Source organism: Erythranthe guttata, chromosome 14, assembly GCF_056151865.1.
Source record: "Erythranthe guttata isolate IM_541 chromosome 14, IM_541, whole genome shotgun sequence".
Lineage (NCBI taxonomy): Eukaryota > Viridiplantae > Streptophyta > Magnoliopsida > Lamiales > Phrymaceae > Erythranthe > Erythranthe guttata.
This window is the reverse complement of record NC_142546.1, coordinates 2,068,223-2,081,395: the sequence shown is the minus strand read 5'-3', so window position 1 is coordinate 2,081,395 and position 13,173 is coordinate 2,068,223. Positions and strand designations below refer to the sequence as shown.

The 13,173-nt window shown below is 37.7% G+C and overlaps 4 protein-coding genes across 4 annotated transcripts; 1 reads left to right on the top strand and 3 right to left on the bottom strand.

The window, feature by feature from the left end:
- Window positions 1-689: 689 nt before the first annotated feature.
- On the bottom strand, window positions 690-1,432 carry LOC105963369 (protein RALF-like 31). Its single transcript, XM_012987762.2, has one exon. It carries the CDS (start codon window positions 1,246-1,248, stop codon window positions 865-867), a length of 384 nt encoding a protein of 127 aa, XP_012843216.2. The 5' UTR covers window positions 1,249-1,432; the 3' UTR covers window positions 690-864.
- A 1,139-nt stretch (window positions 1,433-2,571) lies between these two features.
- On the bottom strand, window positions 2,572-5,276 carry LOC105963145 (adenosylhomocysteinase). The gene is made up of 3 exons (XM_012987521.2): window positions 4,354-5,276; window positions 3,313-3,731; window positions 2,572-3,192 (listed from the first exon to the last, which is right to left on the bottom strand). The coding sequence occupies exons 1-3, from the start codon at window positions 5,062-5,064 to the stop codon at window positions 2,865-2,867; spliced, it is 1,458 nt and encodes a 485-aa protein (XP_012842975.1). The 5' UTR covers window positions 5,065-5,276; the 3' UTR covers window positions 2,572-2,864.
- Window positions 5,277-6,807: 1,531 nt separating this feature from the next.
- On the top strand, window positions 6,808-9,143 carry LOC105963143 (serine hydroxymethyltransferase 4-like). Its single transcript, XM_012987518.2, has 4 exons — window positions 6,808-7,549; window positions 7,954-8,344; window positions 8,431-8,532; window positions 8,768-9,143. Exons 1-4 carry the CDS (start codon window positions 6,872-6,874, stop codon window positions 9,010-9,012), a joined length of 1,416 nt encoding a protein of 471 aa, XP_012842972.1. The 5' UTR covers window positions 6,808-6,871; the 3' UTR covers window positions 9,013-9,143.
- Window positions 9,144-9,278: 135 nt separating this feature from the next.
- On the bottom strand, window positions 9,279-11,020 carry LOC105963144 (glycine-rich RNA-binding protein 4, mitochondrial). Its single transcript, XM_012987519.2, has 5 exons — window positions 10,816-11,020; window positions 10,006-10,131; window positions 9,848-9,916; window positions 9,657-9,763; window positions 9,279-9,576 (listed from the first exon to the last, which is right to left on the bottom strand). The coding sequence occupies exons 2-5, from the start codon at window positions 10,127-10,129 to the stop codon at window positions 9,466-9,468; spliced, it is 411 nt and encodes a 136-aa protein (XP_012842973.1). The 5' UTR covers window positions 10,130-10,131; window positions 10,816-11,020; the 3' UTR covers window positions 9,279-9,465.
- Window positions 11,021-13,173: the final 2,153 nt, after the last annotated feature.

Sequence of the window (13,173 nt, the reverse complement as noted above, 5' to 3'; positions counted from 1 at the left end):
CAGTTGCAGAATAGTCGAGAGTCGAAACCAAACAAAGAAAACTACGAACCACGATAGCGGAAGATGCAAATACTACAAGGAGAGTCGTTCTTTCGCGTGGAGAAATTGCAACTGCAGTTTATGTGATGAAACACGTATAGTACGAAGAAACGAACATGTACTAAAAAACAATCACCAGCTGAATACTACGCTCAATTCAACATTCGATACGTAGTTTCTTTCAAGATTCGTAAATATTTAAAGCAAACGACCGTTTATCGTCTAAACCAAACTGTTCATCGTCTAAACCAAACGTGCAAAAAAGCAATCCAATTGAAATAAGCAACTGAGAAGAACAATATAGAGAAGCAAGTAATCGAGATTTTCGCGATAACAACAATCACGAAAAAATGTAGAAATCGCCCCTAATCCAATTTCACAACTAATCCATTTAAAGGGTGCAGCAGCCATTCTTGAATCAGACAATAAATAGCCTTCCATACTATTTCTGGAGCAACAAATCTCCAGAACAACAATCAATTAATTAAAAAAAAAAATCAGGATTACATTTTATATTATCAAAAAAATTCTGTCAATGAATCAAATTTATATTAAAAAGAAAAACATAATTACGCATCACACAAAAAAAAAATTAAAAAAAAATCAAAACTTTACAGATCTCCAGAACAATTAATTAATTAATTAATTAATTAAAAAAAACACAGGATTACATTTTATATTATAACAAAAATTATGTTAAAGGAATCAAATTTCATATTACAATTTATATTAATAAAGAAAAAAACATAATTATGCATCACACAAAATATACAAAAAAAAATTAAAAATCAAAACTTTACCAGAGATTTTCTTGAAACTCAATAATCAATCTCCTCTGGCACACCGTGTAATAATCTCACAACCTCTGCTGTAAGAATTAGCAACACCAGGTCCTTTACAGTTGTAATACGAAGCTCCTGGCCTATCACACGGCACCAAATCTCTTCTCAATGTATCGTAGCTGATGTAACTCTTCTGCATCAACAAAACCCTCTTGTTGCTCTCGGAATCCACCATTGTTTCTTCCTCCTCCGCCGCCGCCATTGTTGAGCACTGCCCAAGCTTCTTGCCGCCGCAAACCCTCTTCACCATTGCGTCAAAATCGGCCGATCTCGCCGAGTTGAGGTCGAAAACGGAGAACCCACCACCGATTTCGAGAAATAAGACGACCCAAATCAAGAAAAGGGTGAGTGAATGATGGGCCTGCATTTTTTTTGCGGGTCAAGATTTTCGACACTTTGTGGTGTGTGTTTGTGTGTGAAAATGGTGGGGAAGTGAGAGAGAGAAGAGAGAGAGAGGGGGGGAGTTTGGGTGATGGGTCATTAAATGAGAATTTACACACACACACCTACTGTGCTGCGCATGAGAGTGCTGTAGACCCACCACCATTTTTCAAGAAAAGTAGAAAAAAATGGAGATTTATTGTGGGGTGGTGATGGGACTTTTTCAAAGATTTTTCCCACAAATGAAATTAAAATTGAAAAATTAAAAATTAAAAAATAAAAAAGTTAGAAGAAAGTGGACCAGGGTTTACTTTTTTGTTTGGTTTACCGGAAGTAGGTAAAAAGATGAGTGGCGGTGGTGTAGTGGGGAAACTGAGGGTGGTCCGGGTCCGGGTCCGGGTCATAACATGCGGGTCAAAAAGATACGCAAACTCAACATCATCAAATCATACCACTCTCGTTAGGCTAAAAAATTGAAAAATATTGTTCATAAACATGTTCTTGGTGCAGCCAAGCGAGCATTGGGTTTTGGTTTTGGGTTCCGCAACGAATGGTGTAGCAGTTGGAGCAAGTGATTACGTGTTAATTGAGTCAAGCTCGAATCTCCTTGTTAATAGTTGTTAGGTTAAGATTGTCACGCGTCTAGTGGTGTTTACGTACGTCTCTCTCGTATGATTTGCAAGCTATCGTCGAGATTGTCACACATGGCTTAGCTTATTGAAGCTTACGTCTCCCTCGTATGGTTCGCAAGCTATTATACGAAGACCCTGCATCTATATTATTCACTACTTATTCAAAAAAAAACTTAAAAAAAAAAGAGCATAATCAAATAAATTGAATCCGAATTTTCTTACCATTGATTTTTTGATCTAGTTTTTGATACATGCAAGATGAGTTATGACTAAAGTGTTTTACACCTGATTTGCAAGTCATTGCACAACAACAAAAGTTACAGTTACCCATTGCAGTTACCCATTGCACCTATGGTTGGTAGGGAATTTCTTCATTAATTAAAAAGGAAAAATAGAATATATTGGAATTAATTTTTTTCGCAATATTTATAAAAAAAAATTCAAAAGTACAAACCCGTTTATATTTTTTTTTTTCACAACAATTAATTAAAATAAAATAATTGTTATATCTTAAGGTGTGTTTAAATTCTAAAGTTTAATTTGTTTTATTTATAATAGATAAAGCCTCAAACCCATTTTCTGTTTGCACTATGTCAGGCACTTATCTGGGCTGCCCATTTATTTATCTTTCCACATTATTGGGCTTAAAGGATATTATAAAATGGGCAGAAATGAAAGGAATATTCTTTTATAGAATGTAGATACCAAAAACAACAACAAATCTGTAACGCAACAAAATAACACTTTCATCATAGCCTCGAAAAAAGAAAATACATAATCCCTCAAGAAAAAACAGAACACCTTCGAACTTATTCTTGTCATCGAAATCCACTTCCAAAATAATAACCGAAAAAACCCGAAAAAAAAAAACCTCTAAAACAAAAAACATCAACCGAACGTAAAAGTGCTCAATAAATTAAAGAAAGAAGACGATGACAAATCTGATAACCGTCACTGCATTTTTCGTTCCTCAGTACCTGTAATGAGGAGGCTTGTAAGGACCTTCAACCGGAATGCTGATATAATCCGACTGATCCTTGGTAAGCTTAGTCAGCTTAGCTCCAAGCTTTCCGAGATGAAGAGCAGCAACTTTCTCATCAAGATGCTTGGGCAATACGTAAACTTCTTTACCGTACTTGCCGCTCTTCCTCTCATTCCAAAGCTCCAGCTGTGCAATCACCTGGTTCGTAAACGAGCATGACATCACGAAACTCGGATGCCCAGTTGCACACCCTAAGTTCATCAAACGCCCCTCGGCCAACACAATGATTCCAGATTTGGTCTCCGGAAATACCCACCTGCCAATTTGTCGACCCACGGTTAGTTTCTCTTCTATTATGTATATGTAAAACATTGTTGCTAAGCAATAACGATTGTAGCTTTACGCATTTAGTTTAAAATTTGCGAAAAAAACCCACCTGTCGGTTTGTGGCTTAATCGTGATTCTCTTGACACCCGGGTAGTTCTCAAGCCCCTGCATGTCGATTTCATTGTCGAAGTGGCCGATATTGCAGACGATTGCGTTGTTCTTCATTCTCTTCATTTGGTCAACCATGATGATGTCTTTGTTGCCTGTGGTGGTGACAAAGATGTCAGCTTCGGAGAGGACATCTTCTAGGGTTAGGACTTGGAAGCCTTCCATTAGGGCTTGGAGAGCACAGATGGGGTCAATTTCGGTGACGATGACGCGGGCACCGGCTTGTTTGAGTGAGATGGCGCAGCCTTTGCCGACATCTCCGTAACCGCAGACCACGCCGACCTTTCCGGCGATCATTACGTCGGTTGCTCTCATTAGCCCGTCCGGGAGCGAGTGGCGGCATCCGTACAAGTTGTCGAACTGAGTAAAGCAAGAATTGGTAGTGTGATTAGTGTTGGTAAAGGGAAAAAATAATGGGAAAGTTAAGTTTGTTAAGGATATCCTATGATCATCTGAGTTTTCTTTGTTTTACGAATTGATCCATGATTAGAAAGTAAATGATGACTATCATGAAAGAGAATTTAAACAATAATCAAGTTGAAATCCTATGATCTTTTGAGTTTTATTGTTTAAAAATTGATCCATGATTAGAAAGTAAATAATGACAATCGTGAAGAATTAAGTTGAAATCGACTACACACAAACTGTTACTTGAGATTCTACACAGCTAGTATGCAGCAAATTTCGGAGAAATAATTTCCACGAATCAACATACTCAACAGCAGAAAACCCGAATCAAATTAGACACAATGAAACTACCTACACAATTCGAAACGAAAAACAAATATTGGGTGGTGATAAGTGATAACAGATTTCTCAGAAAAACAGATCAGATCCAACTAAAATTTCAAGATCAGGCAAAATCAAACTATAATGCAATAGAGCACGACAAATATAATGCGTAGCTCAGATCTAATGGAACAAATTATAAATACGAAATGCATAATTTAAGATCTGACTGGACCAAAATCAAAGCATATACCTTGCTCTTGGTGACGGAATCATTGACGTTAATAGCAGGGAAGAGGAGAGTGCCATTGGCCTGCATCTGGTACAGCCTCTTCACGCCGGTGGTCGTCTCCTCGGAAACACCAACCAATCTCTCCTTCATCTTCGTGTACCTCTTGGGATCGGTCTTCAGCCCGTCCCTGATAATGGTGAGAACGATCTGGAACTCGGCATTATCGGTCGAATTCGGGTCGGGTACGGTCCCGTTCTTCTCGAACTCCTCCTCCGCCTTCACGCCCTCGTGGATCAGCAGAGTGGCGTCGCCGCCGTCGTCCACGATCAGATCGGGGCCGCCGCCGGGGCCCCAGTCAAGGGCGCGCTCCGTGCACCACCAGTACTCCTGAAGGGTCTCCCCCTTCCAGGCGAACACGGCGGCGCTGTCGCGGGCGATGGCGGCGGCGGCGTGGTCCTGGGTGGAGAAGATGTTGCAGGAGCACCACCTGACCTCGGCGCCGAGGGCGGTTAGGGTTTCGATGAGGACGGCGGTCTGGATGGTCATGTGGAGACTGCCGGTGATCCTGGCGCCCTTGAACGGCTGGGAGGGGCCGAACTCGGTGCGGCAGGACATGAGTCCGGGCATCTCGACCTCGGCGAGCTCGAGCTCGAGGCGGCCGAAATCGGCCTGGGACATGTCCTTGACCTTGTACTCGCGGCCGGAGGTGGTCTTCTCTACTAGGAGAGCCATTGGTGGAAAGAGAGAGAGGAGCGAGAAAATGGATCTGAGATTTGAATTTGGATTTGTGTTTCTCTCTCTAGAAAAAGGATGAGTGCAAGTGAAGAGGAGTGAGAAAGAGGTGTTTAAATAGGATTTCTAGGGATTTGGAATTGGAGGGTTTGGTGGGGGGAGATCTGAGATTTGGTAAAAGGTTGGTGAAATTAATGAATCATTTTTCTGCTATCGCTTTCAATTACTATGTATTTTATATTTATTAATATATATAATGATAATTCATAATTATTTAATTAATTAGACTAAGAGGTTGGTGGCTTTGTGACATTTAAATGAAAAAAAACTAATTTTCCTTTTGACTAATCTTCTTGCGACACCTATCTAATTAAGAGCAACTCCAACCGGTTTGTTAAATGGGTTATCAAATCCTTTAACCTTCATTTAACTCCTCAAATTTAAAAATTCTCTCCTCCAATAGGGTTATCAAAATAGACTCAACCATCGGGAAGTAAAAATACATCCCAAATGTATGATTATCAAATATTCTCCTAAAAAATAGGAGCACATGGAAAAAGAAAAACCTCAACAGAATTGAGTTTTCTTTTCTTTACGTAAAGATCTCAACAGAATAAAATTAAATTTTCTACATGTTCAACAAATTTTCACTCGAAAAAAAATCTCAAAAAAATCTCAACATAATACAATTTTTTTTTCTCTAGAGCTTCAACAAAGTTCCACGAAAAAAAAAAAAAAATCTCTATGTATATATATTTTATTTTTTCTGTTTTGAAAAGCAATTTTGAGGATAAATTACCATAAAAAACGATTTGTATAGTGATTTAAAATGAATTAAAAAAATAAATAATTATAAATTTGTTTGATAGTTGATTTTTTGATAATTGTGGTTGGAGTTCACTAGTTGTATAGAGATATCAAAGTATAATCTTGGTTATCAAATGAGTATTTGATAACCTCATTTGATAACAATGAGTTGGAGTTGCTCTAATAAATAAATCAATGTGACAAGTAAATGAAAAGGTAAAAAAAGTTCACCTAATATGAACAATTTTACCAACCCCACTGAATTATGAAACAAATTTTCATTTTTGAAAACAATTTGTTTTTTTTTTTTATTGAATTGTAGGAACTAAAGCTATAAAATAGTACATTTTACCAATTCAAGTCCGTAAAAATTATATTCACATATTCAGAGGATTTTCTAGAATATAAGACATAAGGAAGGCCATTGACTCAAATTCAAATTACATTGCAATGGTTGTTAGGTCAAGCTTGTCACACATGATTAGTCTAGTGTGATTTACATCTCTCGTATGGTTTACATACTATTATACGAGAGTGTGGGCTGCGAACCGCTTCATTACAAAAAAAAAAATCGATTAAATAGTAAAAACTATTTAAAAATAGTAACATAATCTGTGGACAAAGTTCATCTGGTTCGATAAATCGATTATCTAGTTAGCAAGTAAGGAATAATTAATTAATACAATTTAAATCTAATTAATTAATTCCATATATTGAGAATGCAGGAGTAATTGAGTGTAATTCTATATTTTTATGAGAACGTAATAAAATAAAAGTGATTTGTCATTTGAGGTAAATAATCTTACCTCTAAAATATAAAAAAATAAATAAAAATAGAATTAACCCCAAAATAAATTCCACCAACCACAAGGGCATTATAGTCAATAGACATAACCAGCTAATTTTCCCTTATAAAATCATAACTGCCAACCTCCAAACTGCCACTATTCTGCTACACTCTCGCTTTCTCTCTCACCACCACAATCACCCGCCAAAAAAAATGGATCCCGTCTCCGATTGGGGCAACACGCCGCTCGCCGCCGTGGACCCCGAGATCCACGACCTCATCGAGAAGGAGAAGCGCCGCCAGTGCCGCGGAATCGAGCTCATCGCCTCAGAGAACTTCACCTCCTCCGCCGTGATCCAAGCCCTCGGCAGCCCCCTGACCAACAAATACTCCGAGGGCATGCCGGGGAACCGCTACTACGGCGGCAACGAATTCATCGACGAGATCGAGAACCTCACCCGCGCCCGCGCCCTCCACGCCTACCACCTCGACGCCGCCAAATGGGGCGTCAACGTCCAGCCGTACAGCGGCTCCCCGGCCAATTTCGCCGCCTACACGGCGGTCCTCGACCCGCACGATCGGATCATGGGGCTCGATCTGCCGTCCGGAGGCCATCTCACCCACGGGTACTACACCTCCGGAGGGAAGAAGATCAGCGCCACGTCGATTTATTTCGAGAGTTTGCCGTACAAGGTCGATTCGACCACTGGATACATCGATTACGATAGATTGGAGGAAAAGGCGTTGGATTTTAGGCCCAAATTGATTATTTGCGGAGGGAGCGCTTATCCGAGGGATTGGGATTACAGGAGGTTCAAGGAGGTTGCCGATAAATGCGGCGCGCTACTCCTCTGTGATATGGCGCATATTAGTGGCCTCGTTGCTTCTCAGGTATCGTGTAAACGTCGAATATTCGCATCTGTTAGAATTTATTCGTGCAAATATTAATTATTTGTGTCGGATTCAGTTTTTCGTTACTGTTGTGTAAAGTGTTGGAATAGTTCGTAAAACAGTTTGTAAAAACAGAAATAAACGAGACGTTCTAACAGCATCTTTGTTTTATTTATACTGAATCGGTATAAAATTGGGTGGATAAGCGGATTTGATCGATCCGCAAATAATTTTAGTTTTCGGACGTTAGTTGCATTTAAAATCTCGAAAATGCGAACCTAAGTATTATTCATTAGAAAACAAGAAATCGGTAACTGTATATCTGTGTAATCATATATAGGACGATAAGAATGTAAGATTTTTTATGTTTCTCAAGAACTCGTTATTATGGTTCGTGGTTATAGGAAGCAGCCGATCCGTTTGAGTACTGCGATTTGGTAACGACGACGACACATAAGAGTCTAAGGGGTCCGAGAGCAGGCATGATTTTTTACCGAAAGGGCTTAAAGCCAGCCAAGAAGGGGCAGCCCGAAGATGCTGTTTACGACTTTGAGGATAAGATCAACTTTGCGGTTTTCCCCTCCCTTCAGGGCGGGCCCCACAATCACCAGATCGGAGCCCTTGCGGTCGCACTGAAGCAGGCATCTTCGCCTGGATTCAAGGCGTACGCGAAGCAAGTCAGGGCTAATGCAGTTGCACTCGGCAATTATCTGATGAGCAAAGATTACAAGCTCGTCACCGGTGGAACTGAAAACCACTTGGTTCTTTGGGATCTTCGCCCGCTCGGATTGACTGGTTAGTTTGTCTAGAAAAAAAGTTTTCGTTGAACCTTTAGTTTCTCCATTTGATACGTCGAAAAAAAAAATGCTTCGGTTTTGCAGGAAATAAAGTTGAGAAGCTCTGTGATCTGTGCAATATTACTGTTAACAAGAATGCTGTGTTTGGTGACAGCAGCGCCCTGGCTCCCGGAGGAGTTCGCATCGGTAACAATCACTTCATTTTTTTCAAGTCCAAGTTCTGTTTGAGTTCTTTAGTTGCAGCGAACTTAATTTCGAGGGGGGTGTGTTCTTGTAATTATGAAAGGTGGAGGGTTGATTTAGTAATTTAGATGTACCATAGGAAAGGTGTTTTTCGTAGTCTTTTTTTTTCTCCAATGGAATGTACTTACGGAGTCTCTCTCGACGGGAGGGTATTTGAGTAAATATGTTGGTGGTGCAGGTACACCCGCTATGACATCGAGAGGATTGGTCGAGAAAGACTTTGAGCAGATCGCGGAATTCCTCCACAGAGCTGTTTCGGTCACATTGAAGATCCAGAAGGAACACGGTAAGCTACTGAAGGACTTCAATAAGGGACTCGTGAACAACGCAGACATCGAACAACTTAAGGCTGATGTCGAAAAATTCGCCTCCTCGTTCGACATGCCTGGGTTTAAGATGTCGGAGATGAAATACCGAGACTAAAATTGAAATTCATGCTAGGGCAATTTATTATTTAGTTTTCATTGTTTTTCTGGCTTTCCTGTTGTTTGATCTGTTATTGATTTTTTGGTTTGAAATGAATAAAAATATATATGCATGCTGCTTTTGTTCAATACTTCGTCGTAAACCGAAAGCCGAATCCCGGAAACCCCAAACCGAACCGGAACCGGATATGTAACTAGAAAGTAAAATATTCAAATAAAGTTTCTTATTGAAATTTAGGACCACGCAACGAAATAATTCTTCAGTTGAAGCAAAAAGGACAACGATAATAACTCCTTCGAATATAACTCGTTCCAAAACACGAATAACAAAAGGCAACAGAAAATTGAAAAGCACTACGGAATAAAAATAAAAATATTGCAACTCAAATTCCTAGATAAAAATTTGCAATGCTAAATAAAGACAATGGAAATCGAGACACACCAATAAAGCCTAAAACCTATCATTTCGTCCACCGTTGTCGCCGAAACTAGGATTGCCGTAGCTAGTACGAGGTGCTCTCTCTTGTGCAATACTCACTCGGATGCTCCTCCCGTTCAAGTCCTACATGAGTTTAAATAAGTTTAATAGAGTTGCGTCGAACCTTCAAAATATATAAATAAATAAATAAATAAACACCTCACCTGTCCATCCATGGCAGACATAGCTGAGTTGGCAGCTTCTTCGCTCGAGAAATGCACAAACCCGAACCCTCTTGATCTCCCTGATTCTCTGTCCGTGATCACTCGTGCTGTACAAAAAAAAATGGAATCTTTATTAATAACTTTTCGAAGAATCGATTAAACAAATACAAGCGTCGTTATATGTTACGAACCGTAATCAACTTCACCAAAGCTGGAGAAAGCGTCTTTCAGAGACTGGTCGTCAGTTCCAAAGGAAAGCCCTGTTAAACGAAAAAGAAGCATATGCATTTGAGATAATCGTAACAAATACTTTTTAGTAGACTATGGAAATATGATTTCAGAAACAAACCTCCGATAAAAAGCTTTGTGGACATGCATCGGATAGCGTTGAACATTGAAGATTGTCCGTTCAATGCATTGCTAGCAGAAACGCTCTGCCTCAAAAGGGAACCAACTTTGTTGTAGAATGCCATTTCTGTAAGAAAGCCGAATAAAAGAAAATCAGATAATTGAATGTCTAGACATCCAAAAGTTCCGTAATTCAGATTAACATATAGAAGCCAATGAAACTCTCGGTTGGTTTGGTAATCAAGAAACAATCGTAATCGCCAACGAAATACAAATCCCACTAAAAACAAATTCCAAAAATCAATAAAGTTTTTTGCCCATAAAATTCTAGTTTCAACAAACAACACTTGATTTAAATTTCATATCCAACCCAAGCATTAGACTGTGAAAAACACTTCTTCATAACTCCACACACACACACACACACACACACATATATATATATATATATATATATATATATATATATATATATATATATATATATATATATATATATATATATATATATATATATATATATATATATATATATATATATATATATATATATATATATATATATATATATATCAAGTAAATCGAAACACACAATAGATCCAGTAAATCGAAAGATCAACACAATACTATTACAGAAACTAAACATGAAAAATAAAACGACGAATATGAAATCGCGCATCAGAAGAACATAAAAATTAAATTGGGGAAAAATGCAAACATGAAGATCAGAGCGTTGAGAATAGATTAGATTCAACAAAACTACTTACAAAAAACGAATTTTAATTCAAAAAATTGAAGGAAAACGAAATACCTGGGTGAGAGAAAGTTCTAAGAAGAGAGAGAGAATTGTGTAGAAGCGGCTAGGGTTTAAGCTCTGTCTGTCAGCTTCACTCTCTGGTGTCAGATAGAGAGGTTTATGCTTATATAAAAGATCTGATAAAATATCTCGAGTTTTTTTTTTCTGGTGCGGTTAGTTTCCTGCTGTTTGGTGCAGTTTGAGTGGGTTTTCAATGAGTAATTCCGTGCTTTTCTCCCTGGAATATCTCTTTTAATTTTGATGGTTTGCTAGTCAAGAAAGAATTAATACTAATATTAAAATAATGTTAAATTACGAAAAAATTCTTCATGTTTGAGAAATTACAATTACCTCCCTTAATTATGCATTGTTTTAGATGTTTATTTTTACGGTGTTAATTTATCTAGTGAATGAGAGGTTTTCTCGTTAAAAAATACATAGTTGAGGATATAATTATAATTACTCAAACAATATGATTTTTTTCGTAATTTAAACTTATTTTAAGGGTATGGCCGTAATTTACCAATAATTTATACATATAATTGTAGTCAACTCCTCCCACAATTTCATACAAGTATATATATATTTTTTAGCAAAAAATATTTAATTTTAGGATTTTACATATAAAATAATTACATTGTGTATAAGAAACGAGGCAAAACTTACTCTATGGGCCCAAGATAATTACAATTATAAAGATATCAGTATATCGTGGGTAACGATCCGTTTGGTTAAGTTTATTTTAAATAATTGGTAACTTTTTATATCTAGGACCGACAACTAAGTCGGATTAAATCGAAGTCCGATGGCTTGCCCGACTATATTTGAACCGAGCCTACTTTTTAGTAAGTCGGGCAGACTTTGAATCATTTTACTAAACCCAATTTATTTATAAGTCGAGTTTGAGCCTAATATAGCTCAACCCGAATAAGGCTCAACCGATTACGTTAATAATAAGATATATAATACATTTATTGTTTTAATGGTATGACTCTAACATACAAGTTACGATCGTATAAGTTATTTTATTTTGCAAAAAAAAAAAAAAAAATCAAAATAAAAGGAATTAATGGTGGCGATGGCAGTAGTCAATAGAAATCAAATGCAACATACCTACTGATACCTAATTGCTGAAAATTTATCACCGAGATTTGAGATTATAAAAAATGTTTCCAATAATAAGTGTTACTAATCTTTTTTTTTTGTTACTTCTTTCAGTCTTTTTTTATAAGTTTTTCTAATAACTTACAAAGATCGTTTATAATTTTTTTTACTACAATCGTGGTAAATCTTGTTTATCACTTGTTTTTATAAACAAAATTACTCATTACAGTTATATAGTAACGAGACCCGATATAAATTCGAAGCCCGAGAAAATACATAAGCCGAGCTTGAACCTATACTAATGAGGTCTGACGGTATATGAACTTGAACCAATGGTATCGAGGTCCGATGGTATGTGAGGTTGAGCCGACCCAAATTCGGCTCACATGGCCCGATTGCCAACTCTACTTGTATCTAATAAATTATTTTAATATTTAAATAGTTGATAAACAATTACATCTTATATTTAAAATTAATTTTTAAAATATTTGAATAATAATCTCCGAAATAAAAAAAGAAAATAAATAAATAGCCGAATCCATAGTCCTTATATATATACTCGAGTAAAAAACCTCCAATCGCCGCCGCAATCCTCTAGGAAAAAGCGAACGGACACTCTAAAGAAGATCTCTTCCACTGCCGAAGCTCACTGGACTAGTCAGCTGAAAAGGTCCCTCAACCCCGGCTCATCTTTTTCCCAGAACTGGACCAAGCCTCCATTGAATTGGCTCAAGATCAATGCTGATTCTTCCTTTTTTGATGGCTCTGCTTCCACTGCCTTTATTGTTCGCTACCACAATGGTTCTATTGTTTTCGCTCATTCTCTCCAGCATCAATGCACGGATTCTCTTGTGGCAGAAGCTCTTGCTATTCATGAAGCTTGTCTTTTTGCTAACCATTGGAAGATTGCTAAGGTCATCTTCGAGTCCGATTGTCTCAATGCGGTCCACTTTATCAACGATCATAATACGGTCGGACATTGGTCTTCCAAAGTTATCATTGATGAGATTCGCAAATTTTGGCATCTTTGGCCAAAATGGAGATTCAAGTATTGCCCCCGAAATGCAAACTTTGCGGCCCACAACTTAGCATCTTGGGCATCCGCCTCTAAATGGAGTGGTTTTATTTTTGAAGATTGTATTCCTATTTCTTGTTTTTGTGACATTGGTTATCCTCTTGTAGACTCTTTGGTTCCTTCTTAATATATTTATTTTTCTTATAAAAAAAAAATATATATACCCGAGTACTTTTATTACTCCTCCTATATAA

Coding starts and splice junctions, on each gene's coding strand:
- LOC105963369 (XM_012987762.2), bottom strand. CDS start 1,248: ATGCAGGCCCATCATTCACTCACCCTTTTCTTGATTTGGGTCGTCTTA.
- LOC105963144 (XM_012987519.2), bottom strand. CDS start 10,129: ATGGCATTCTACAACAAAGTTGGTTCCCTTTTGAGGCAGAGCGTTTCT. Junction 9,917..10,005: donor CACAAAGCTTTTTATCGGAG/GTTTGTTTCTGA, acceptor TTCGTTTAACAG/GGCTTTCCTTTGGAACTGAC. Junction 9,764..9,847: donor CTTTGGTGAAGTTGATTACG/GTTCGTAACATA, acceptor TTTTTTGTACAG/CACGAGTGATCACGGACAGA.
- LOC105963145 (XM_012987521.2), bottom strand. CDS start 5,064: ATGGCTCTCCTAGTAGAGAAGACCACCTCCGGCCGCGAGTACAAGGTC. Junction 3,732..4,353: donor ATTCCGTCACCAAGAGCAAG/GTATATGCTTTG, acceptor TGCTTTACTCAG/TTCGACAACTTGTACGGATG. Junction 3,193..3,312: donor ATTAAGCCACAAACCGACAG/GTGGGTTTTTTT, acceptor ACAAATTGGCAG/GTGGGTATTTCCGGAGACCA.
- LOC105963143 (XM_012987518.2), top strand. CDS start 6,872: ATGGATCCCGTCTCCGATTGGGGCAACACGCCGCTCGCCGCCGTGGAC. Junction 8,345..8,430: donor TCGCCCGCTCGGATTGACTG/GTTAGTTTGTCT, acceptor TCGGTTTTGCAG/GAAATAAAGTTGAGAAGCTC. Junction 8,533..8,767: donor TCCCGGAGGAGTTCGCATCG/GTAACAATCACT, acceptor TTGGTGGTGCAG/GTACACCCGCTATGACATCG.